The 23,778-nt window shown below is 40.6% G+C and overlaps 1 protein-coding gene across 7 annotated transcripts in view; it reads left to right on the top strand.

Moving 5' to 3' along the window:
* Nucleotides 1-23,778, top strand: part of brd9 (bromodomain containing 9) — a 63,215-nt gene that overhangs the window by 26,685 nt on the left and 12,752 nt on the right. For 6 of the 7 annotated variants that reach the window (XM_048523720.2, XM_048523712.2, XM_048523704.2 and 3 more), the window contains 6 exons: nucleotides 511-643; nucleotides 2,574-2,685; nucleotides 3,977-4,033; nucleotides 14,934-15,005; nucleotides 18,414-18,522; nucleotides 20,533-20,703. In XM_048523720.2, coding sequence (XP_048379677.1) covers nucleotides 511-643; nucleotides 2,574-2,685; nucleotides 3,977-4,033; nucleotides 14,934-15,005; nucleotides 18,414-18,522; nucleotides 20,533-20,703 — 654 coding nt within the window. The remainder of the gene's footprint in view (nucleotides 1-510; nucleotides 644-2,573; nucleotides 2,686-3,976; nucleotides 4,034-14,933; nucleotides 15,006-18,413; nucleotides 18,523-20,532; nucleotides 20,704-23,778) is intronic. The other variant, XM_059652733.1, reaches the window with a different exon arrangement.

The raw sequence follows: 23,778 nt of genomic DNA, 5'->3' as shown, positions 1-23,778 counted from the left end.
GCACCTAGAGGATTGGAGTTTTGGCCAGGCCACATCAGGAAGGATATATTTTGAAAGTAGTTCGGACAGGATTTACTGGGTTGATTCCTGAGATTAAAAAGGTTCTCTGTGAGCAAAAGTCTAAACGGGATGAGCCTATACTGGGTGGAGTTTTGAACAAAACTAGGTGATCTTGTTAAAAATAAGGTTTTGAGGGGGCTTGAGAAAATAGATGCTGCTATGATGTTTCTCCTCACAAAGGAAGTTAAGGTTTAGGGAGTTTGAGCTTTAAATAAGGGATCATTGATTTGAGATACAAGTGAGGAAGAGTTTGTTTCAATGGGTTGTTTCATCTTTGCTTCCTCTGCATGTCAACCGGCATGGCCCATTACCTCAGCATGCTAGGTGACTGTGTGTGTGTGTTTTACTTTATTGTTAAATAAACATTACTTTATTTACGCATGCATTCTTGTTTGAAATGAAACATGTTGGGTGTAAAAGCATTTAGAAACCTTTCTTTACCTGTTACAGTTACTTACCTGAACTGTGTGTATACAGCACAGTCCATAGAAAACAATACCATCTTCCCTAACCTTACCCCAGAGGAGACTGAGCTGCTGTATTCCACCTATGGAGAAGAGACTGGGGTGCAGTGTGCCTTAAGGTAAATGCACTTATTAATTTGCACTCCACAATAAGCCTTTTGTTTTTAGTATTGAAGAGTTAACAAATGGCTTGAGTTTGAAAATGAATTTATTTTGAATATGTTTGGGTATTTGTGCAGCTGAAATGCTGTCAGTTATTGAATGGCAGTATTGTTTGATTTTGTTCACTCTTGTGGGTGTTGTTTACTTGATTTTAGGCTGGCATTTATTGCCCATTTCTATTCTCCTGAGGGGGTGGTGGTGACCTGCCCTCTTCCTATAACCACTACAGTCAGTGTGTTGCAGAGAGACCCACAATGCCCTTTCGGAAGGAAATTTTAGCGTTTTTGACCCAACAGCAGTGAAGGAATGTCAGTACTTTTCCAGGTCAAGATGGTGATTTGGCTTAGATGAATTTGCAGTTGTTACTGCTCCCATGTATTTGCTGCCCTTGTCCTCCCTAGATGTCAGTGGTCATGGATTTGGAAGGTGCTATCTAAAGATGTTTTGAATTTCCACCAAAATGTAGATTACTTGTAGATGGTGCCCACTGCTGTTGTTGCATATCAGTAGTGGAGGAGTGGGTGGATGTTTTTTTAGTGTGGTGGCAATAAAGCAGACTGCTTTGTCCACCTGGTGTCATACTTCGCAAGTGTTGGAGCTGATCTGCAGGAATGTGAAGAGTATTCCATCACACTCCTGACATGTGCCTTGTAGATGGTGGACAGGCTTTGAGGAAATGGAAAGCAGTTACTTACTGCTGTATTCCTAGCCTTCCATCTGCTTTTGTAGCCAGTGCATTTATATGATAAGTCTGGTTGAGTTTCTGTCCAGTGATCCCCTCCCCAAGGATGTTGATCATGAGGCACTCACGGTAGTACCATTTGAATGTCATGGGGCGTTGGTTGTCATTTTGTGTGGCTTGAATGTTGCTTGCTTTTCCTTTTTCTGTCCAAGCCTTGATATTGTCCGGGTCTTGCTTTATTTGGATATCGACTCCTTCATTACCTGAGGAGTTGTGAATGGTGAACATTGTGCAACTATCAGCAAATATCCCCACGTTTGACCTTGAGATGGAAGGAAAGTCACTGAAGCAGCTGAAGTTGGTTGGGCCTAGGATGCTACCCTGATGAACTGCATAAATATCCTGCAGCTGTGATTGACTTCCAACAACTGCCATCGTCTTCCTATGTGCTGAAACTATGTGAAATCACCTTCATGCAGAGTGCAGTCTTTTATGACTCCTTACTATTGTGGTAATTTCATGTGCAGTGTAAAGTTATTCCGAAAAGGACTGGCTGCTCCATGATTTACCTGGAGCCATCTCAGCATGCCCTGTCCAGTGCCTGAAGGCTTGTTTTCTTTTATAAAAAAATATTCAGAGTGGTGACTTTCTGTTGCCCAAGAAAATGCATTTTTTGCAAAATGTCTTTTTTTTTTCAGTACTAACAGTGTTAAGTAAAGCTATTGTTGTAAGTTGGACAAGAATGCTACAATAAGATTTTTCTGCCAATGTGCAAGAGTTAAATTACCTGAGTTTAAATAGACATGTAAATGGGCCACCAGAGGCCAGCAGATCATTAACTAAGATAACAAGGTGTGGAGCTGGATGAACACAGGCCAAGCAGTATCAGAGGAGCAGGAAAGTTGATGTTTCGGGTCAAAATCCAGAGCTTTTAACTGGAAATGTTAGGTACGTTGGCTATTATTAAATTGTTTTCCCTTGTTGCAGGTGAGATAAAATGAAAAAATTCAACATAATGAATCCTTGACTTCACGTTGTCAGTTTGTCATCACTTCAAGACCCGAAATCAATTAATGGCAAATATCATGTTTCAGTTTTATTGTTCAACTAAGATTTGTTCCTTCAGTTGATTGTGTTTGCAAGAAATGTTTTGAAAATGCGGGATTTAAATTTCTTTTAGATTTTTAATGTCTATTTTCCTGTAGTTTACAAGAATTTGTTAAAGACTGTGGAAGCTCCACAAAGAAAATGGTGGATGATTTGTTGAATCAGATCACTGCGGGAGAACATTCCAAAGCTGTTTATCATTTATCACAGGTAGAAGCTTGCATGCTATTACTAATCATTGCTGATTAATGAGGTCACTACACATTACTCTACTCTGCTCTAAAATAAATGTCTAGTTTCAGAATGGATACTTAAGGGGAGAATCAAATCAGTAAGGGGACAAACTAATTGGTTAACCATATAAGACAGAAATGGCTGGAAGTACTCAGCAGGCTGGGCAACATTTGTGTAGAGGAAAGATAACACTTCCAGTCATTGGCCTTTCAACTCATAGGAGTAAGAACAAGGAAATCAGATGCATAAAGCATATGATCTGTTGATTAATAAAGTTTTGGAAGATTTATAATTTCAATACTACCACAGTAATTTCTAATTCCAAAAACAAACTTGACCATGTATGTGAAATGTAAATTCTGCAATAGCTTTACTCTATGTCAGCTATAGCAGATTCGGTGGCACGCTTGCCTCTAACTCCAGGACTTGAGCCTAACAATGGAGGCTGCTATTTCTCTGCAGCTTTAAGGGTTGCAGTGTTATTGGAGGGGTCCTTGCAATGAAATGTTAAACAGAGATCAGAAGGGAACTCAATCAGGCATAAAAGATCCCATGGCACTTTTTCCGATAAGAACAGAAATTCTTTCTAGTGTCCTGGCCAGTTTCACAGAAATGCATCATCTTGTCATAATGCTGTTTTGCTGTGTGCAAATTGAGTCCAGTGGGGTTTCCTGTAATACATGACTGCAGTTTAAAAGTACTGTATTGGCACTAAAGTTCTTTTGAGATGCTTTATTTCTTTTGTGAAAAGCGCACTATAAATCTGCCTAAACATGACATTGTAAGAGACGCTGGATTAATAAAGTCTGCAGAGTACCAAGTAAAAACAAATTTGGCTGCCAATTGACCACCATCACGTTTCTACTTTAGTTGTAAAAGTAAATTAACATGAATATTGTCCCTCCGTCAGAATCATTGTAACATATTTTAAAAATCTTGTTTGCTAAGAGGTTGAAGTGACATTGTTTGTTGGTCTTCAAAAGACTAGAAATATAAAAGCTTCAATAGTAACTGAAAACATTTTTTCTCTTTTCCCAGAGAGTGGTTAGATGTCAATGATGATATCATATTAAGAAGCTGGGGCTTCTTGTTTTAGGGAAAATATGGATAAGTATACATGCGGAGAAATGGATTAAGGGATATATTCTGTAAGGTGGAAGTAGACCTGTATGGAGCATAACTTCACCAAAGATTGCTGAATGGACTGTTTTGTGTTTTACCTTGTATAAAATTTATTTTATAATGTTAGCAGCTCTTTTTCTTGCAGAAAAGAAATGTTGAACAAAAAGCAAGTAAAAATATTGATATGAGCCTTGAAGTTCAGGTGAGTGTATGTAGAACGAGCATTCTTCACTTTTTATGCGAGGTTTTTCTTTAAGAAAAAGGATTCTTTGTCAACCATAGCTGATCAATGTGTGGGTGCATGGTAAAGGCACAGGCTCAAGCTATTTGGCAAACTAAAACTGTGCGTGCCTGAATTCAAAGTGGCACTTCTGTATTTGGTGATTGTCTTAATATTTCTTTGTGAGGCACTAATTAAGCATGCTTGCAGCTCTGATGTAATGGTCAAACCAGATAGCATGACCACGTTCAGCCTTCTCCATGCAGGCATCTCCCAATGAGCTGTTTAAAGTGGCTTTTGCAAACCGTGTGACAGTTTGCATTTTGGCCATGGACCATAAACTAGTCTCTCACAGATACCTATTAAGTATGGACATAGCTGTGTGAAGTACCTTCATCTATCTGTGGAATTAACAAATCTCTTTAAAGTGGTGCCAAAACAAAAGACTTTGTAATTTCAAACCGCTTATTTCCATGGTTTCATCCTGGACAAGAGGAGATTGAAACCCAATCCAATTTGTGGCAAATGGAAGTGATTGGCCAATGTAACACCATATCTCCCATTCCATGTTAGCTGGGCTTCTAAAATGATGATCCACAAAACAGGATGTTGAATCAGTTTGATCACCATCCCATATATGGACAGTGTCTTGAATTTATGAAAAGCTTCTTGGTGAGATTAATGAAATAACAAGGTGTACAGCTGGATGAACACAGCAGGCCAAGCAGTATCAGAGGAGCAGAAAGGCTGATGTTTCAGGCCTAGACCCTTCTTCAGGAATGGGGAAGGGGGAGGGGGCTCTAAAGTGGAGTTGAAATGCCCATCAGCCATGATTTAAATGGTAGAGTGGACTCGATGGGCCGAATGGTTGGAAGAGATCGCAGGGCCTTTGGCAATGATCTTTTCGTCCTCACTGTCCACGGGTATAGTGCCAGAAGATTGGAAAGACGCAAATGTCATTCCCTTGTTCAAAAAAGGGAACAGGAATAATCCCGGAAATTACAGGCCAGTTAGTCTTACGTCAGTGGTGGGCAAATTACTGGAAAGGGCTCTGAGAGACAGGATTTATGATCACTTGGAAACGCACAGTTTGATTTGTGATAGTCAGCATGGATTTGTGAGGGGTAGATCACGCCTCATAAACCTTATTGAATTCTTTGACGACATGACCAAACAAGTGGGTGAAGGTGGAGCAGTGGATGTGGTGTACATGGATTTAAGTATGGAGTTTGATAAGGTTCCCCATGGTAGGCTCATGCAGAAGGTAAGGAGGCATGGGATCGGGGAAAATGTGGCAGATTGGATTCAGAATTGGCTGACCTTTAGAAGACCAAAGGTGGCAGTGGACGGAAAATATTCAACATGGTGCTCAGCCACGAGTGGTGTACCACAAGGATCTGTTCTGGGTCCTCTTCTATTTGTGATTTTTGTGAATGATTTGGATGAAGGAGTGGAAGGGTGGATTAGCAAGTTCGCGGATGATACAAAGGTGGATCACATTGTGGACAGTGCGAAGGGCTGTTCTAGGTTACAAACAGACATTGATAGAATGCAGAGCTGGGCTGAGAAGTGGCAGATGGAGTTTAACCCTATAAAGTCTGAGGTGATTCATTTTGGAAGGACAAACTTGAAAGCAGAATACAGGGTTAACGGAAAGATTCTTGGCAGTGTGGAGGAGTAGAGGGATCTTGGGGTTCATGTCCACAGTTCCTTGAAAGCTGCCACCCAGGTGGATAGAGTTGTTAAGAAGGCGTATGGTGTGTTAGCTTTCATTCATAGAGGGATTGAGTTCAAGAGACATGAAGTTATGCTCCAGCTATACAAAAGCCTGGTTCGGCCACATCTGAAGTATTGTCTCCAGTTCTGGTCACCTCGTTACAGGAAAGATGTGGAAGTGTTGGAAAAGGTGCAGAGGAGATTTACCAGGATGTTGCCTGGAATGGAGGGAAGGTCTTACGAGGAAAGGTTAAGAGAGTTATGGCTTTTCTCTTTAGAACGATGAAGGATGAGAGGTGACTTGACAGAGGGGTACAAACTGATCAGAGGTATAGATAGGCAGCCAGAGACTTTTTCCTAGGGTGGAGGTAGCTTTTATGAGGGGATATAGTTTTAAATTGAAAGGAGGTAGATTTCAGGGAGACACAGGGGTAAGTTCTTTTCTCAGAGAGTGGTAGGGGCATGAAATGCATTGCTGGAGAGGGTAGTAGAGTTGGCCTCATTAGGGGCATTAAAGTGGCTAATAGATAAGCATATGGATGATAGTGTAAGGTGGGGGTGGAGGTTGGATAGACCCTAGGTTTAGGGTAAAAGTTTGGCACAACATTGTGGGCCGTAGGGCCTGTACTGTGCTGTACTGTTCTATGTTCTATGTTCTATAAGTCTTATGGCTTTATGGCCTTTAAACAGGGAGAGGCGGATAGAAGATGAATAGAGGAGAAGCAAGAGAGTTGCAGTGGGAGAGAGATCCACTGAGGTTTGTCTGCCTTTGTCTGCTTAAATATCTGCCAGGAGAAGCAAGCTGACCAAACCACCAGCTCACCTGTGTACCTGACTCTGAAACTACCTCCAAGATACCAAGCAGTCATGCTGCTCAATCTGCTTTTGTTTCCAAATTTGGCTGAGAACCAACCTCCTAGATATTTGACCAGAGGATACAGAATGTGGGGAGATAGCAACATCTTGAAAAAAGTCCAGCTTTATAGAGGTGGTGGTGCTGGATGGCTCAAAACATATAAAAGTTGAGAAATCCCTGAGACCTGATCAGATGTACCCTATAACACTTGTGGGAAGCTAGGCAAATGAGTACTGGGCCCCTTGCTGAGATATAGGCATTAATCAATCACCACAAGTGAGATACTGGCAGACTAGAAGTTGGCCAACATGGTACCACTATGTCAGAAAGGTGGTAAGGGAAAGCCAAGGAATTGCAGACCAGTGAGTTTGACGTTGGTGGTGGATAGGTTGTTAGAGGGAATCCTGAGGGACAAAATGTACATGTATTTGGAAAGGCAAGGACTGTTTAGGGATAGTAAACACAGTTTTGTGCATGGGAAACAGTGCCTCGCTTGCTTGAGTTTTTTTTTTTGGCTAAGTATTGAAGAGGGCAGAGCAGTGGACATGGTCTATACGGACTTCTTCAGTAAAACATTCAATGAAGTTCCTCATGGTAGAATGGTTAGCAAGGTTAGATCACCCTGAATACAGGGAGAAATAGTCATTTGGATACAGAACTGGCTTGAACATTGAAGACAGAGGGTGGAGGTGGAGGGCTTCTTTTCAGACTGAAGGCTTGTGACCAGCAGCATGCCACAAGGATTGGTGCTGGGGCTGAGTTAATAGGAGCTGCAGATGCTGGAGAATCTGAAATAATAAGGTATAGAGCTGGATGAACACAGCAGGCCAGAAATTTCTGTTGATGGGTCTAGGCCCGAAACGTCAGCTTTCCTGCTCCTAAGATGCTGCCTGGCCTGCTGTGTTCCTCCAGCTCTACGCCTTGGGTCCATTGCTTTTTATCATTTGTTCGCATCCAAATCATTTTATATAAATAATTTTATATAAATGATTTGGATGTGAACATAGGAAGAATGGTTAGTAAGTTTGCAGGTAGTGGACAGCAAAGAAAATAACCTCTGAGTACAATGGGATTATGATCAGATGGGTCGATGGGCTGAGGAGTGACAGATGGAGTATAATTTAGATAAATTTGAGGTGCTGCGTTTTGGAAAGGCAAATCAGGGCAGGACTTATGTACTTAATGGTAATGCCTTGAGGAATGTTGTTGAGCAATGAGACCTTGGCATGCAGGTTCATAGTTCCTTGAAAGTGGAGTCGCATGTAGACAGGATAGAGAAGGTGCTTGGTATGCTTGCTTTTGTTGATCAGTGCATTGAATATAGGAGTTGGGAGGTCATGTTACAGCTGTACAGTGTATATATTAGGCCACTTTTGGAATACCGCATGCAATTCTAATCTCCCTGCTATTGGAAGGATGTTGAGAAACTTGTAAATTTTTTTGTGAACCCTTTCAAGGATGTTGCCAGAGTTGGAGGATTTGAGTTATGAAGAGAGGCTGAAGTAGACTGGGGGTATTTTCTCTGGAGTTTTGGAGGCTGAGCGGTCACCTTTTATATAAAAAAAACTTATGAAATCGCGAGGGGCACAGATAGGGTGAACAACCAAGATCTCTTGCCTGGAGTGGAGGAGTTCAAAACTAGAGGGCATTGGTTTAGAGAGGGGGGAAGAGATTTAAAAGTGACCTTTTGGGGCAAATCTTCCACGCAGAGAGTGGTGTGTGCATGGAGTGACCTGTCAGAGGAAGTGGTTGAGGCTGGTACAATTGCAACATTGAAAAACCATCTAGATGAGCGTATGATTAGGAAGGTTTTAGGGGGATATGGGCGAAATGCTGGCACATAGGACCTGATTGAATTTAGGATATCTGTTCAGCATGGATGATTTGGACTGAGGGGTTTGTTTCCATGCTGTACATCTCTATGACTACAAGGTGCTGCTCAACTTGTTGTGTAGCCTTTGTTTTACAAGACCCTCACTACAATTTTGAAAGCATCCAATCCTCATTAATAAACTGCAGGCCTGTGACCTGGCAGACCAGGCATTGTAACCACAGGCTGAATTAACTGTAATCAGTAAATGTGTCTGTTCCTCATATACATGAATGTGGGCGCAACAGCGTGTGGCATTGCATTGTTTGGTATAATTTTGAGAGAAGAAATAACATGTAGTTTCATCTCCTGAATAGCTTGCTGCTGAATTAATGTCATGCAAGAGTAAAATAATTGCAAGGTGTGGATTTTCTTTTTTGATTTTAAAAAAAAAAAGGGTCTAGTCACCATCCTAATGGAAAATAAGGCTGGTCTCATTAGAGAGAGACAACTGATGGTGATATAACCTGAAGGTCACCATGTCTTGAACAAGTTGAGAAGCAGGGTCCTTCATGGTAACCCCAACCTACAGAAGTGAAAAAAGGACCCCTTGTCTGCAGTTTGGTATTGCTTTATGTACAGAGCTCATACTGTATGTGTATTTGAATGAAACCAAAGTAGCATCAGGATATTTTTGTCTTCACTTTCTTAAATTGGTAGGGTTACCTTCTTCTCAGTCAGGTTTCTGAAATATATGCGTAGAATGCAAAATTACTTCCCCACTTTGCAAATTCATTCTCACTCGGCTGCAGGGATACTCCTGGAGTATTCCGGTACAGAATAATGTAACAATTATAACTTGTTTTAGGTTGGAGATAAGCTGAAGAATGTTGGACTTAGGAAGCTGGATTAGCTTCCTACTACAATACACTGTAGACGCTTGACATCTTCTGGAGTTACTCAGTTGATGAGTACATAGAGAGAGACAAGTAGATTATTGTGTATACTGTTCATGGATAATTAAAGTTGTTGAATCAAGAGAATCTGGGGAAATCCCCTCAACATTTTGAAAAAATTTTATTAGCATGTTTTTTTCCTTTTTGAGTTTAAATAAAACATTTCACATTGTGAACAGCATTTTCTTCAAGTGGTGGGTAGTGTTGTTTTGAACTTAAGGTAAAGAGATCACCTTCCTGTTCTTAGTCTACAAAACATTTTTTTTTCCCCCAAGGGCCAGACTTTTTTCTGACACTCTTTACAAGAACTCTTTATAATGTTTGAAGATTAAATTGTGTACTAGTGGAAAGTATTGCAAGGAATGGGTAACTGGTATAATCTGTGACTGTCTCATGTGATTGCTTTGTGAATGGACTCTTGCAACATAAAGCTAACAAAATCACTGGGTGACCTCCAGCACGTCAGAGGTATAGATCAGGAATGTGGGCAGAATGTATCAAGGGAAGACCCTCAAGAGTCTGATGACTACCCACCATACTAACCTGTTTGCTTAGACCTTGGAGGTGCTTCAGGATTATTAACTGCAGCACGAAAGCATAGATAGTGTGCAAATAGAGAAAACTTACTGGGTTTTTTCCAGAACTAACTGCCCATATCTTTTTCTTAGTGCCTCCTGTTCAAGATTAGGCCACTAAGTGGTGAATTTTAAACAAAACAGTCAACCCACTGAAGTCCTACTGGACAGTAGGACTGTGCTCTCAGACAGAGAAAGTGATCTTCGTTTGACCTGGGGGCCACCATGTCTCCAGCCAAGGGGAGAGGTTGAGAAGCAAGTGTCTCACTCACTGTAACCTCAGCTGGTGTGGAACCTGTCTACTTTGCAAGCGGTCATCTAGCCAATTGAGCTTAAACAGCAAATGGTGATGATTAATGTGAAAAATAAAGACATTTTTCACATTTACTGTATCATTATTTTCATTTGTTTTTTAATGAAGCACAGGTTACAGATGGCTCTTGGCTATTTTGAAGCTCTGCTCAGCATGAATTTTGTGAGCAGGCTCATGTAGTTCAACTTATCGCAATTTTATGGAGTTTGTTATTGGCCGTGTATGCAGGAAAAACTGTATTCAGAGAATTTAAGTTCACTAGTCAAATATACCAAAGCATGGAAATAAATGCCAGGGGTCAGGATTTTGGCTTTCTTTCCAATTGATAGGTTTTATGGGGTTCTTCTAATCTGATAAAGAAGTGAGCCACAGATTGAGAGCTCCATGCTTGGTAGATTTGTTTCACTCTTTCCTTTTTAGAAAAGGAACAGTACTGAACCCACTATTAGGAATAATATGTTTTTTTTTCTAGATCTATAAACATATAAAATGAAAGAGTAGCTAAGGTAAACATTCATCCTTTTGGAGGATGAGAAGGGAGATTTAATAATGGAAAATGAGGAAATAGGCATTGGACAGGTATTTTGGGTTGGTCTTCATGGTGGAGGATGTGCATAACATGCTAGTAATTGATAATAAGGAAACTAACATAGGTGTGGACCTAGAAACATCCAACACTACCTCTTTCATGAAAATGATGGAGCTAAAGGTAGACAAGTCTCCTGGCCCTAATGTAATGCATCTTGGGGAACTAAGAGATGGAGTGAAAAATAACAAATGCTCTTGTGGTGATTCTCCAAAATTTGCTCGACTTTGGGGTGGTTCCAGAAGATTGCAAAATAGCAAATGTTACACCGCTGCACAAAAAAGTAGACAAATGATGGGGAATTAAGTTGTTTAACTTCTGTATTGGGGAAAATGCTTGAATGTATCATCAAGGAAGAAATAGCAAGACACCTAGATCAAAATTGTCCCCTTAGGCAGATGCAGCATGGGTTCGTGAAGGCCAGGTCATGTCTAACTAACTTACGGGAATTCTGTGAAGGCATTACAAGCGTAATGGATAACAGGGACGCAGTTGATTTAGTGTGTCAAATGTCTTTTGCAAATCTAGATAAAGTGCCTCACAAAATGCTGCAGCGTAAGATAAAAGTGCACAGCATTAACATGGTAGAAGATTGCTTCCTGTTAGTTAACCAAAGAGTGTGAAAAATGAATGCTTTACTGGTTGGCAATCACTACTAGCTGTGTGCCTCTAGGGTCAGTGTTGGGACCATCTTGTTTTTAATGACAAAGATGATTTGAGTTGGGGACCCTGTGTAGTGTGTCAAAGTTTGCAGATGACACAGATGAGTGGGAGAGCAAAGTGTGCAGAGGACTCTGAAAGTTTGCAGAAGGATAGGGGTAGTTTAAGTGAATGGGCAAAAGTCCAGCAGATGGAGTACAATGTTGATAAATGTGAAGTCATCCATTTTTGTAGGAATTGCAGTACACGGGACTATTACGTGAGCGGTTTTTTTTTTTAAAAATTGCAGCATACTGCTGTGCAGAGCGACCTGGGTGTCCTTGTGCACAAATCGCTGAAGGTTGGCTTCTGGGTTCAACAGGTAATTAGGAAGGCAAATAGAATTTTGTTCTTCATTGCTAGAGGGATTGAGTTTAATAACAGGGAGTTTGTTACAGCTGTATAAGGTGCAGCTGAGGCCATACCTGGAGTACTGCATGCAGTTTTGGTCCTTGTGCTCGAGGGAAGATGTACTGACACTGGAGAGTTTGCAGAGGAGTTTCACTTGGCTGGTTCCAAAGTTGAGACGGCTGGCTTATGAGAAAAGACTGAGTAGACTGGAATAATAGTCATTTGAATTTAGTAGAATGAAGGGAATAGATAGATATGTTGAAGCAATGAGGTTGTCTTCACTGGCAGGTGTAACTCGAACAAGGCAGCATAGCCTCAAAATCAGGGGGATCAGATTTAGGACTGAATTGAAGAGGAACTTCTTTACCCAAAAGGTTTGTAAATCTGTGGAATTCCCTGCAGAGTGAGATTGTTGAGGCTTCCTCATTGTTTTTAAAGCTAAGATTTTTTTGAACAGTAATGGAATTGAGGGCTATGGTGAGAGGGTGGGTAAGTGGAGCTGAGACCATGAAAAGATTAGCTGTGATTTTATTGAATGGTGGAGCAGGCTCAAAGGGCCAGCTGGCCTACTCCTGCCGCTGGTGCTTATGCTCTTATGTGTAAGTAGGAGCAATCTACAGTAATTGTTTATTGGGAATGAAGCTCAAGTTAACATGTGGGTCCCTACATTCGAGGGATTTCAGCAGTTGGGTAGTCAGTGCCAACAATACTCCCATCCCAGGTATAACTTATTGTTGACCGGTATGGTGGTGGATAGTGCCACATGCACTAAGTAGGTGGGGGAGAAGAGAAATCTGTCTCATGGATAATAAACGCCTTTGACCGCGTCTCCCGTAATTCCCGCAACACATCCCTCACACCCCGCCCCCGCCACAACCGCCCCAAGAGGATCCCCCTTGTTCTCACACACCACCCTACCAACCTCCGGATACAACGCATTATCCTCCGACACTTCCGCCATTTACAATCCGACCCCACCACCCAAGACATTTTTCCATCCCCTCCCCTGTCAGCTTTCCGGAGAGACCACTCTCTCCGTGACTCCCTTGTTCGCTCCACACTGCCCTCCAACCCCACCACACCCGGCACCTTCCCCTGCAACCGCAGGAAATGCTACACTTGTCCCCACACCTCCTCCCTCACCCCCATCCCAGGCCCCAAGATGACATTCCACATTAAGCAGAGGTTCACCTGCACATCTGCCAATGTGGTATACTGCATCCACTATACCCGGTGCGGCTTCCTCTACATTGGGGAAACCAAGCGGAGGCTTGGGGACCGCTTTGCAGAACACCTCCGCTCAGTCCGCAACAAACAACTGCACCTCCCAGTCGCAAACCATTTCCACTCCCCCTCCCATTCTCTAGATGACATGTCCATCATGGGCCTCCTGCAGTGCCACAATGATGCCACCCGAAGGTTGCAGGAACAGCAACTCATATTCCGCCTGGGAACCCTGCAGCCATATGGTATCGATGTGGACTTCACCAGTTTCAAAATCTCCCCTTCTCCTACTGCATCCCTAAACCAGCCCAGTTCGTCCCCTCCCCCCCACTGCACCACACAACCAGCCCAGCTCTTTCCCCCGCCCCCACCCACTGCATCCCAAAACCAGTCCAACCTGTCTCTGCCTCCCTAACCGGTTCTTCCTCTCACCCATCCCTTCCTCCCACCCCAAGCCGCACCCCCAGCTACCTACTAACCTCATCCCACCTCCTTGACCTGTCCGTCTTCCCTGGACTGACCTATCCCCTCCCTACCTCTCCACCTATCTTCTTTACTCCCCATCTTCGGTCTGCCTCCCCCTCTCTCCCTATTTATTCCAGTTCCCTCTCCCCATCCCCCTCTCTGATGAAGGGTCTAGGCCCGAAACGTCAGCTTTTGTGCTCCTGAGATGCTGCTTGGCCTGCTGTGTTCATCCAGGCTCACACTTTATTATCTTGGAATTCTCCAGCATCTGCAGTTCCCATTATCTCTGTCTCATGGACACTGGCCTGGAATGTTTTGATCACCTTTTAGTGATTTCAGTGAGGCCTGTCTGAATTAGTCGAGTGTATTCTTCTGCTATATTTATTTCTTTAATCACTCTAAGGAGTTTGAGGTTGAAAGCAGATGTATGAATTGAGCCAGGATGTTGTTAATATTGCACCATAGCTATATGGAGCAGGGAGGATGAACCAACTGATTTTTTTTTTTGTTTTGCTGTCTCATAATTTCTTATCGTTTACTTGTTTGAATGTCATATAGAATCACTGTAGACTATGATGAGGTCTTTTGGCCTATTAAGTCTGTAACAGCTCTTTTTGTGAGACTATTTCAGTTAGTGGCACTCCCTGCTTGCCTTTTGTGTGATTCTACAAACTATTCTTTGGTGTTTTTCTAATTCCCTTTTGAGAGTTACAGCTGAATCTGCCTGTAATCAAAATTACATTTCAGTTCCTAGCCCACGCTCCTTTAAAAAGAAAGTTATTCCTGGCTTTTCCATCGCAGCTCTTGCCCATCACCTTATATAGGTCCCCTCTGGTTCTCCGCTCCACCACCAGTGGAGCCGTTGTTGTTGTCTGCTCTGTCGAGACCATTCTTGAGAAGAGGTGTTCAAAATCAAAACTTTTTTTTTCCCCTAAGGCTAACACCTGGCCTGGGGTGGTGGCTTCATTCCTGCAATTGTTAATCAGGTGAGTAAATGGGAATTGCTTGCAAGAGATAAAGGATAGTTTGAGACTGCTACCATTTCTAGAAAATACTGAAATTTATTGTGTTTGAGCTAATACAATTTCTTTAGCATAAACTTGCAATCTGAGAGCTTGAAATGACAAAGAAATTTGTGAAGACGTTTTAGCTAGTTAAGTGACGTGTTCTTCTCTAGTTCTAATCTATGAACCAATTTTAGATTCTTCTTCATACATTTATTTACTGACTATTTAAATTTAACTTCTGTATATTGTTCTATTTTCTGATTCAACCACAAAGTATCTTTTCTACCTCTGCCATCATCTTAACCATTCCTTGTTTTGTTGTAGGCGCCAGCAATTTTCATTAAAGAGGAGCCTAAACTGCAGCCTGCCTGTCCAGAAGCATCTAAACCATTAATGGTAAGATGATCGAACTGTTCCTAGGTTATGTTAAAAGTGTAATGCAAATAGCATTTTAGCTAGAAAGAAAGACTTGCAACTATATAGTACTTGTTGCATCTTCAGGATGTCTCCAACATGCTTTACAACCAATGAAATACATTTTTGAAGTACCAGTCACTGTTATAAGAAGCATGAGTCCAACTTATGCACAACAATATCTCTCCAACAGTACTATGACAAGAGCAGAATAAAAATCATATTATTTAATACAACTCAAATGATCATAACTTTTGAGTGGTACCTTGCATTTGTCTGGAATTTTTCATGTTCAAAAAGCATGTGAGGCTTTGTAGGATACCTGGGAATAGTGAGTGGAAGCTTAGTGAAATGATGTACTTTGACATGGTAAATCTGGAGCTGAAGTTGGTAAGTTTCATGAGCCTGTGAGGTAATTGCCAGAGCTGCAGCTAGACATCACTAATGCTCAGAATACAGCACAAGTAGGTGGAAAAGAATTAGGTAGTTAATTTACCTGTTTGTGAATTCTGAGTAAGTGATTTTTATCATGGAGTTTTTCAGCTTACACCTTGCTGCTGCAAAACGTATGATTTAAGGTGCAACCTAGAGAAGCACTGGAGTGGAGAAAATCATTGAGTTTATTTTTAAAAGGCTATTTAGCGGTAAAGCTAATGAGTGTTCAAACCTAAATGACATCTGTGGTGAGGTTGTTTTTATATTGCTGAAAGACTTGTGTTTGGTTCTTTGACTTCCGATTTGTTATGTTTGATAACATCACATACTGTGTGGTTGGTGTCGGTCAGACCCCAGACCATGGTCAATGGCCGTCATCTAAAGCGATGACTGAGAAGATTAAATAGCAAGGAAACAAATCTCCCTGGTACACTCCTAACTTGATATCTGTGTAGAAACAGTTACAAATGCCCATGAGCACTAAAGGGAACAGGGGTAAGCTTTTTGACATTGTTTAAGTAACTAAGAGGAAAAGGTAATACATTTGTATCTTCAGCAAATACTACAAATCCACTGGCGGTGGTGGAGCTAAAATAGAAATACTTGTAACATTAAAGAATCAAGAATGGAAGGATTTTGAGTCAGAATAGTTTCCTGTAGCTTAAGGTAGTTTTACAAGATAAACATTGTAAAGTTTTACAAATTCTACAAAGTTTTTGTATCCTTTTTGAGTGGTGCATCTGTTGATACACAATTTAATTGACAAAATTTGCACAATGGTGGGTTTGTGGGTTTGATGTCCCCTTAAAGGCCTCACTTTGCAACTCTGCAACAGAGGGAATTCAGAAAGCAAATGTAGGTTTCTGTAGAGGCTCCTTGTTATCAGGTATATGGTGGCTGATTTTTGAGACATCCAGTATCTGGATTGGGAAGGAGAGCCAACATCTGTACCAGCCCATTCTCCAACTGCACTTGCTACAACTGCCATAGAACACTCTGGCAGTTGTGACCTGGATGTCTTGCTGATCCTGGGTCTGTACCTCTGCATTTCCCTAGTGGCAGTAACAGCAGTGAGGAGCATTGGTCGTTACCACTTAAAATGACAGGCTTTTCTCAAAAGAAGGTGCTGTGGGGCCTCTGGCTCACTTTCTGATGCACAAGACCCCTGTCCGTTGGATTAAATTCCACCTTGTGTGCAGCAGAAGTTTATCATCTTTGAGTTAGATCCTTTTCATTCTATTATGTTGTCTGAATTGTTGAGGAGATTTTGAGTCCTAGTTCATATCATTTACATGCGCATTTGCTTGTGGGTCTCTAAAACCCACAACGAGCAAGATAATGCAGTGATTGTGTAGAATGCAGCATTGGACAATTCAGGCAATTTAGCATAGCCAGTTCACCTAAGCTGCACACCTTTTAGACTGTGGTAGGAAACTCATACAAACACAAGGAGAACGTGCATACTCCACGCAAACAGTCACTCTTGACTGGGTCAAACCTGGGTCCTTGGCACTGTGAGGCAGGGGTGCTGACCATTGAACCACTGTGCCCACAATGTTCCTGTCATCAAAAAATTAACCCTATTTCAGATCATGAACATAAATCATTTCTTAACTTTTCCTGACAGCAACTGTCAAAAAAGAAATGACACCTGGACTTGTGATTTAAAAATAATGAGGTGATGTCAGCACTCACCATGGAATTTTAAATTGTGCAGCAACTTCTAGTGACCGCAAACGTGCATTTAAACATGGAAATCAAGAAGCTGTTGTACAAGTTACTCTGCTTTTCTAGGGACTTGGTAAGATCAATATCTTAAGCTGAAATGGCCAAGCAAGTCAGTGACTTCAAGGCCTATTAAGGATGGGCCATAAATGGAAATTAGTGGGAATTTTTGGACAAATAGCCCTCAATTCTAAAAGGTATAGCTGGAGAGATAGTTGGGTGCATTTGGTTTGATCTTCCAGTATTCCTGGGATTCTGGCACAGTTGCCAGCAATTCGAAGATCAACTTGATTCTGCTATTTTAATAAATGAAGAAGGTTAATGGACAGAAAACAAAAGTAGAAATAAATGTAATATTTTAAGATTAACTTTTGGAGCGCTGTTCTGGTCAGCCTGTTTATAGGAAGGACATCACAAATTGGAGTGGGTTCAGAAAAGATTCACCAGGATGTTGCCAGGACTGGAGCGTTTGAGTTATAAGGATAGGCTGGATATAAGGGCATTGCAAAAATCTTTTCTGTAGGGTGGGTAAGTTCAAAACTAGAGGGCATATTTTTAAGGTGAGTAGAGAAAGATTTAAAAGGGACCTGAGCGGCAACTTTTTCATGCAGAGGGTGGTTCTTATGCGGAATGAACCACTAGAGGAAGCAATAGATTCAGGTACAGTTACATTTAAAAGACATTTGGAATAGTACATGAATAGGAAGGGTTTAGAGGGTTATGGCATAAATGCAGGTGAGTGGGACCACGTGAATTTGGGAAATTTGTTTGGCATAGATAAGTTGGACTGAAGGGTCTGTTTTTGTGATGTATGACTCTGAATGGGAAATATAATAGCAAAAACTTTCTACTGTCAAACATCACTTGGTTAGATTTTCAAATACTTGAATTGTGAATTGATCTACTGATGTTAATAAGCACACACCTATAATACCTGCTGAAAACCTTTATTGAGATGTGAAATGCCATATGTCCACAGCCTGAGAGAATTATTATGAACATAAGTTTGGGGTAGGAGTACATTTCGGCCTATAGCTAGTAACTGTTCACCCACATGTTCACCAAGAATCTATCCGCATCTGTGTCAAAAGTATTCAAAATTTTTGCTTCACTGCATTTTGAGGAAACAGCACGTTTTTGAGACATTACAGGAGCATAACTCTAACCTGTATTTTATGATTAAACTTTATAGTTTAAAAATACAACTATGTGCCATTTTAACTACTACAGGCTGGAGGGGCAAATGGTGGTGCAGGTGACAACCGGGCTGGCTTGGATTTCATTCCTGTGAAGTCATATTCTGATGTCTCCTTGGATATTTCTTTATTGAACTCACTAGGTGAGTTGTACTTTGTACATGGCCTCTCTTCACAGTCTGTTTATTAAGTTTTCAGCTGGATAGATGTACATTTATCCCAGCAGATACATGTACACAATTCTTTGTTTTTACAATAACTGCAATTTCCAATTTTTGCATTGAAAAATACTCCCCTAAATATCCTGGACAAAACCAGAAGTTGCTGGAAAAGCTCAGCAGGTCTGGCAGCATCTGTGAAGAGAAGATCAGAGTTAACTTTTCGAGTCTGGTGACCTCTTTAAAAATCATTGACCACATTGTTTAGAGGTGCCAGATTTGCTTTGCAGTTTCTGAAGTTTGTCTTCATGCGCTTTTTAAGTTTGTAAATAACGAATTGCAAGTTTATGTCTGGTGTGAGTGTTCTTGTGATGTTTAGCTGTTAAACTTAAGTTACCCTTTTTTTATTTTGTAATAGTCACTCAGACACTGGGGTAATGCTGTATGCATATTTATCTCTTAAGGTTTGTGGCTTTTTTACTCCTAATGTACCATTCCAAGTTATCTTGTGGTCAGAAAAATGAGTGGTGGCTGTTAAGGAAGAAAATATGTTATCTATCTCTGACATCAGCAGTGTTGTAAGGAACAAATCAGTGACTTCATGAAAACTTATACTCTGAAAGCATATACTCCGATAGTTCCTTGTACGTATACACTGTTTTAAAATTTTGTGTAGCAAGGAAAGATGGCGTTCAAATGAAAGGAAACAATGAAGATAGCTGAAGAAATAGTTGTCTGTACTGTCAGATATAGCAGAGTGGATAATGTACACTTCCCTGAATCACAGAGCTGTTGGTTCAAGTTCCAGTCCAGAGACTTGAAAGCAATCTTGGTCATTGTAGTAAAGGGGAAATACTTGCCCATTAATCATGTCTGTGCTGTCAGGTGAACATTGCAAGAACTAACAACGTTTGAAGAACACGCGAATTATTTCATGTATTCTGGATGATGCTTATCGCTCTTTTCACATCGTTTAAGGCAGATCTGGTATCATCAATTGCTGCTTGTTGAAGCTTACTGTGTTCAAACTGACTGTTGCTTCATACAGCCATAGCTGTACTTCAAAAGTACTTCTGTCCTTGTAAAGCACTATGCAACACCTTGATGTTGTGTAAGGTATGATGTAAATGCAAGTATTTAATTTTGTTTGACACTAATGATGACTTCAAACACTGCCAATCTTTCTGTGTATATTCTTGAGACCTCCTGTGTTTCTTGATCGAATGAATTTTCAAGTCCTCTTCTGATTTTTCTAGTTTTATTTTCCTTTCCTTGAATCATTTTTATCTATGTATATTTGAGCAGTTGAGTGTGCATCAAAGCATTGCAGGTCATTTGCAAAAATAATTTAAGTGGTCATGCCTGTAGTTTGGAAGGCTTTTGATTTTCGGCCTGAGATGCTTCGGAAAAGCAGCAAGAAGCACACTGAAATTATTAGCGAACAGGAATCATGCATCCAAGTCTTAGTTATCAGAAAATCTTGACAGACAATATTGCCATGATTGGAAATGGGTTATGCAGTGGGGTTGCAGACTCTTGTATCAGCTCTGGAATGCAAGTTTAAAATTGATGTTAATCTGTCCATTGTCAGCTTAGTTTCTGCCAAATTTGGATTTCAAGCTTTTAAAAAAAAAAACTGTGTGCTATAGCATCATCCTTATTCTAAAACCAGAGGATACTGGTATGAAATCAGTGATGCATTAGGAAACATCCTCTAGGAACCAAGGTAGATTGTTAGATCAGATTAAATGGTGCTTTACATGTACTAGATCGGAGTGTGCTCAATGACCACTGTAGCTGAAATGACAAGTCTTTTATGTCATATCATGAGCATACCTTGCCCTAGAAAATTGACAGTTTTTTAAACCTGTAAAATGTAACTGTTTAATTTGTACCAAGAGCATTTTGCGTACCCAGTCCCTTTAGAAGCTTGTCCAGTTTCCTAAGCTGCCTAAACCACCTTTTTAATTAAAACTATGTGCCACCTTTTTTTAGGGAAAGTAGTGAAGAAGGAACCTGATCATGATGATAACCAGAGAAATCTGGATGAGACCACCAAGTTGCTGCAGGATTTGCATGAGGCTCAGACAGAACGTGTTGGTTCCCGACCTTCCTCAAACCTCAGCTCAATCTCCAGTAACTCCGACCGTGAGCAGCACCACCTAGGTATACGCTAAGTTTTAAAAAATAACCTTAATTTAGTTTGTGCCTGTGGTGCACAAGGAATCGTTTTATTCTTCAATAATTTTCCTCAAGCCCATCCTTGATTTTGTTGGAAAAGTGAAACTTAATTTGGCTCTGCATGTTCTTTTGTGGTACTGCAGATTTAACTAATGAGAACAGTTACCAATGAGGGAGATTATATTTTATCCAGTCGCTCTTGTGTTTACACAAATATACTGTTGTTACTTTCTCTTCATTTTCTCATCTTCCCCCATGCTCTTCCTCTGTTTGTTTTCAACTCAGTTAAATAAAAAGTGGTGGAAATATTTGTAAGAACTGATGGCATCTGTGGAGAGAGAAACTGTTCACGTTTCAAGTTGACTGACTTATTCAACTCTACGTTGATTTCTGTATCTCTCTCCACAGATGCTGCCAGATCTGTTGAGTATTTCCAGTACTATGTTTTCATTTCAAATGTCCAACATCTGTGCTGTTTTGCTTTTATTATTATAACTACCTGTTTTAATGTCTTCAGCGTTGTTGTCTTTACTAACTAATCTAAAAGACTATTCCAGGTATTAATCACTCACTTCCTGTGAAGAATTGCATCAGGGTATCAGTTCTGAAATTGCTTTATGTAAGTTTACATATACAATCACTTAATTTGTAGTTTCATAGAATTTGACTCCAGAGTATTTTTCTCTTTTCATTTGTTGCCTTTTTTTATCATCCGTTCTAAAGTCCCCTCTCACGCACCTTCTTTCACAGTTGAAGAGTGCGAGTTTTACATCTCGGCTGGAACCAATCCTTCCTTAGTTAAACGTAGTCCTAACTTTGGTTCAGCAATATATTGTCTTTGTTTCATAAATTAGGGGCATATACTGCTGTTGCAATGTGTTATGTATGGTTTTGAATTTAATTCGTATTGTATGCAATTTACTCACAAGAAGCCCTGCAGTAGTGTGCAGAAATAATATGCCTTTAGATAAAGTACAAACTGTATCTAAAAGCATACTGGGGATTTGTGCTTGTGAAAATAAGCAGCCAAATAGCTTGTCTAATGTGTAGCCTGAACCATCTCTCTCTTATAGCTTAAAATATTTGCTTATTTATCACCTAAGTGAACCCTCATCCTTTTGCAAAAGAAATCATAGGATCATATAGTTCAGAAGACGCCTTTTTCCCCACTGAGCCTGTACTGCTAAATGTGCACTAAGTCTACACCAAGTCTCACTCAGTCCAGCACTAACCCCTTAACCCTGAGTGTTACGATACTTCAAAGGCTTATCCAAGTACGTTTTTTTTAGATTGAGGTTAACTGCTTCAGGTACCCTCCAGGCTATGCATTCTGGATTCCCAGCACCCTCTGGTGGGGGGGAGAAAAAGCCTCCAATCTCCTCTAAATCTCTTGCCTTTTAAAATTATGCCTCCTTGTTGTCGACCCTCCATCTATAAGTGGAACAGCTGCTTTCTATCCATCCTGTCCGTGCCCCCCTCAATCTCCTACTCCTCAATTAGGTCCTCTCTTAGCATTCTCTGCTCTAAAGAAAACAATGGAAGCCTATTCAGTCTCCTCCTCTTTGTCTGGGCTGGAGCAGTTTAGCTAATGTCTTTGTGAGTCTCTTCCGTGCCCCCACCAGTGTAGTCATATCCTGCCTACGGTGTGGTGACCAGAACTTCACACAGCACTCCAGGTGGCTAATCCAAATGTGTGATCGTAGGTGTGGAAAAAATGTGATCTTGTGTGCTGAATGTGTGAAAATATAAAGAACGTATAGAGTTTAACTATACCAATATCATCAATGCTAAACTGATGATCTTGACTTTTGTTTTGAAAGTCTCAAGTGCAAACATAATTTTAGAAATACAAACCTCACCCAATGTAGATATTTTTAATGACTGCTATATTGTGAATAATAAGCCAGCATTTTGCTAATGTCGCATTAGCCCAATGCTGAAAGTGTAAGGACAGCAGCAGTACTGCTGGGGAAATCCAGTTTGGTATTCCAGCCTCCAGGATGTGATCTGTATTTGATTTTATTTTTGTCAATTAATCAATACAGCTGTCCTCTCCAGGGAAAATGCTGTTTTTCCACTAGTTGCAGGTGTGAGAAAGGGGACATTAACTTAATGTCAGTACTCTGGCTAATGGCCTAAAATGCACTTTGGTGAAATTAAGTTATACAAGCTTCAGTAGTTTTCCCGGTAACTTTATTTAATAAAGGGCTATTATTCATTTTGTGTATAATGTATTTGCATTAACTATTGCCCAGGACTCAGTTTTAAATTTATTTTTTATATTTAAATCTCCGTCAGCAATTGGACATTCACCACTGATTTTTCTTTTTTAAATGGCATGTTATTTTATAGGCAATCATGCTAAATGCCTTCATTTTTAAAAAAAAATACAGGATTACATGAAGCATGTTCTGAAAGCCTTTGTACCACGTATTGCATCCATTTTGTACTGAAAGGAGAGCTAAATGTGTATTGGGTGGGGGAGGAGAGAGGGATTAAAAAGTTATGTTGATAGGTTAAGCCGAAGAGAAGTGGAAGGAAGCTGTGTGTTGTTTGAATACATGGATGGGCCGGTCGGGCTAAATGGCCAGTGTGTGTTCTACATTGTTTGCTTAGAAGCTGATTTGGGTGGTGATATGGGAAAAGCTTTTCGAGATTAAATAAAACTTATAGCAGTAATTAGCTAATCCAGCTAATAAAAATGGTAAGAAAGAAAAAATGTAGTGATGTAAATAAACCGGTATGTTTTCACAGACATAAGTTAGGACATAACACAGTCAAGCAGTTGCTGATCATGCTAATTTCCATAACTGCTTGACTGTGTTATGACCTGGATGTCACCATGGTTACCATCCATGTTGGCCAAATCATCACTCGATACAAAATCTACCATTCAGGAGATTAATGAAACAGAATTTCCGCAATCACTTCATTTTACTCTGAGTGAACGCATAAATCCCATCCCCATCCCTTATTAGTACAACTTCCATCAAACTGTCTGGATCACACATCAGATCAGCTGCTCTCAATGACTGCACTGTTTCACCATTGTGAAATATT

The sequence above is a fragment of the Stegostoma tigrinum genome, chromosome 2, assembly GCF_030684315.1.
Source record: "Stegostoma tigrinum isolate sSteTig4 chromosome 2, sSteTig4.hap1, whole genome shotgun sequence".
Classification (NCBI taxonomy): Eukaryota; Metazoa; Chordata; class Chondrichthyes; order Orectolobiformes; family Stegostomatidae; genus Stegostoma; species Stegostoma tigrinum.
This window is presented reverse-complemented; position numbering and strand designations above follow the sequence as displayed.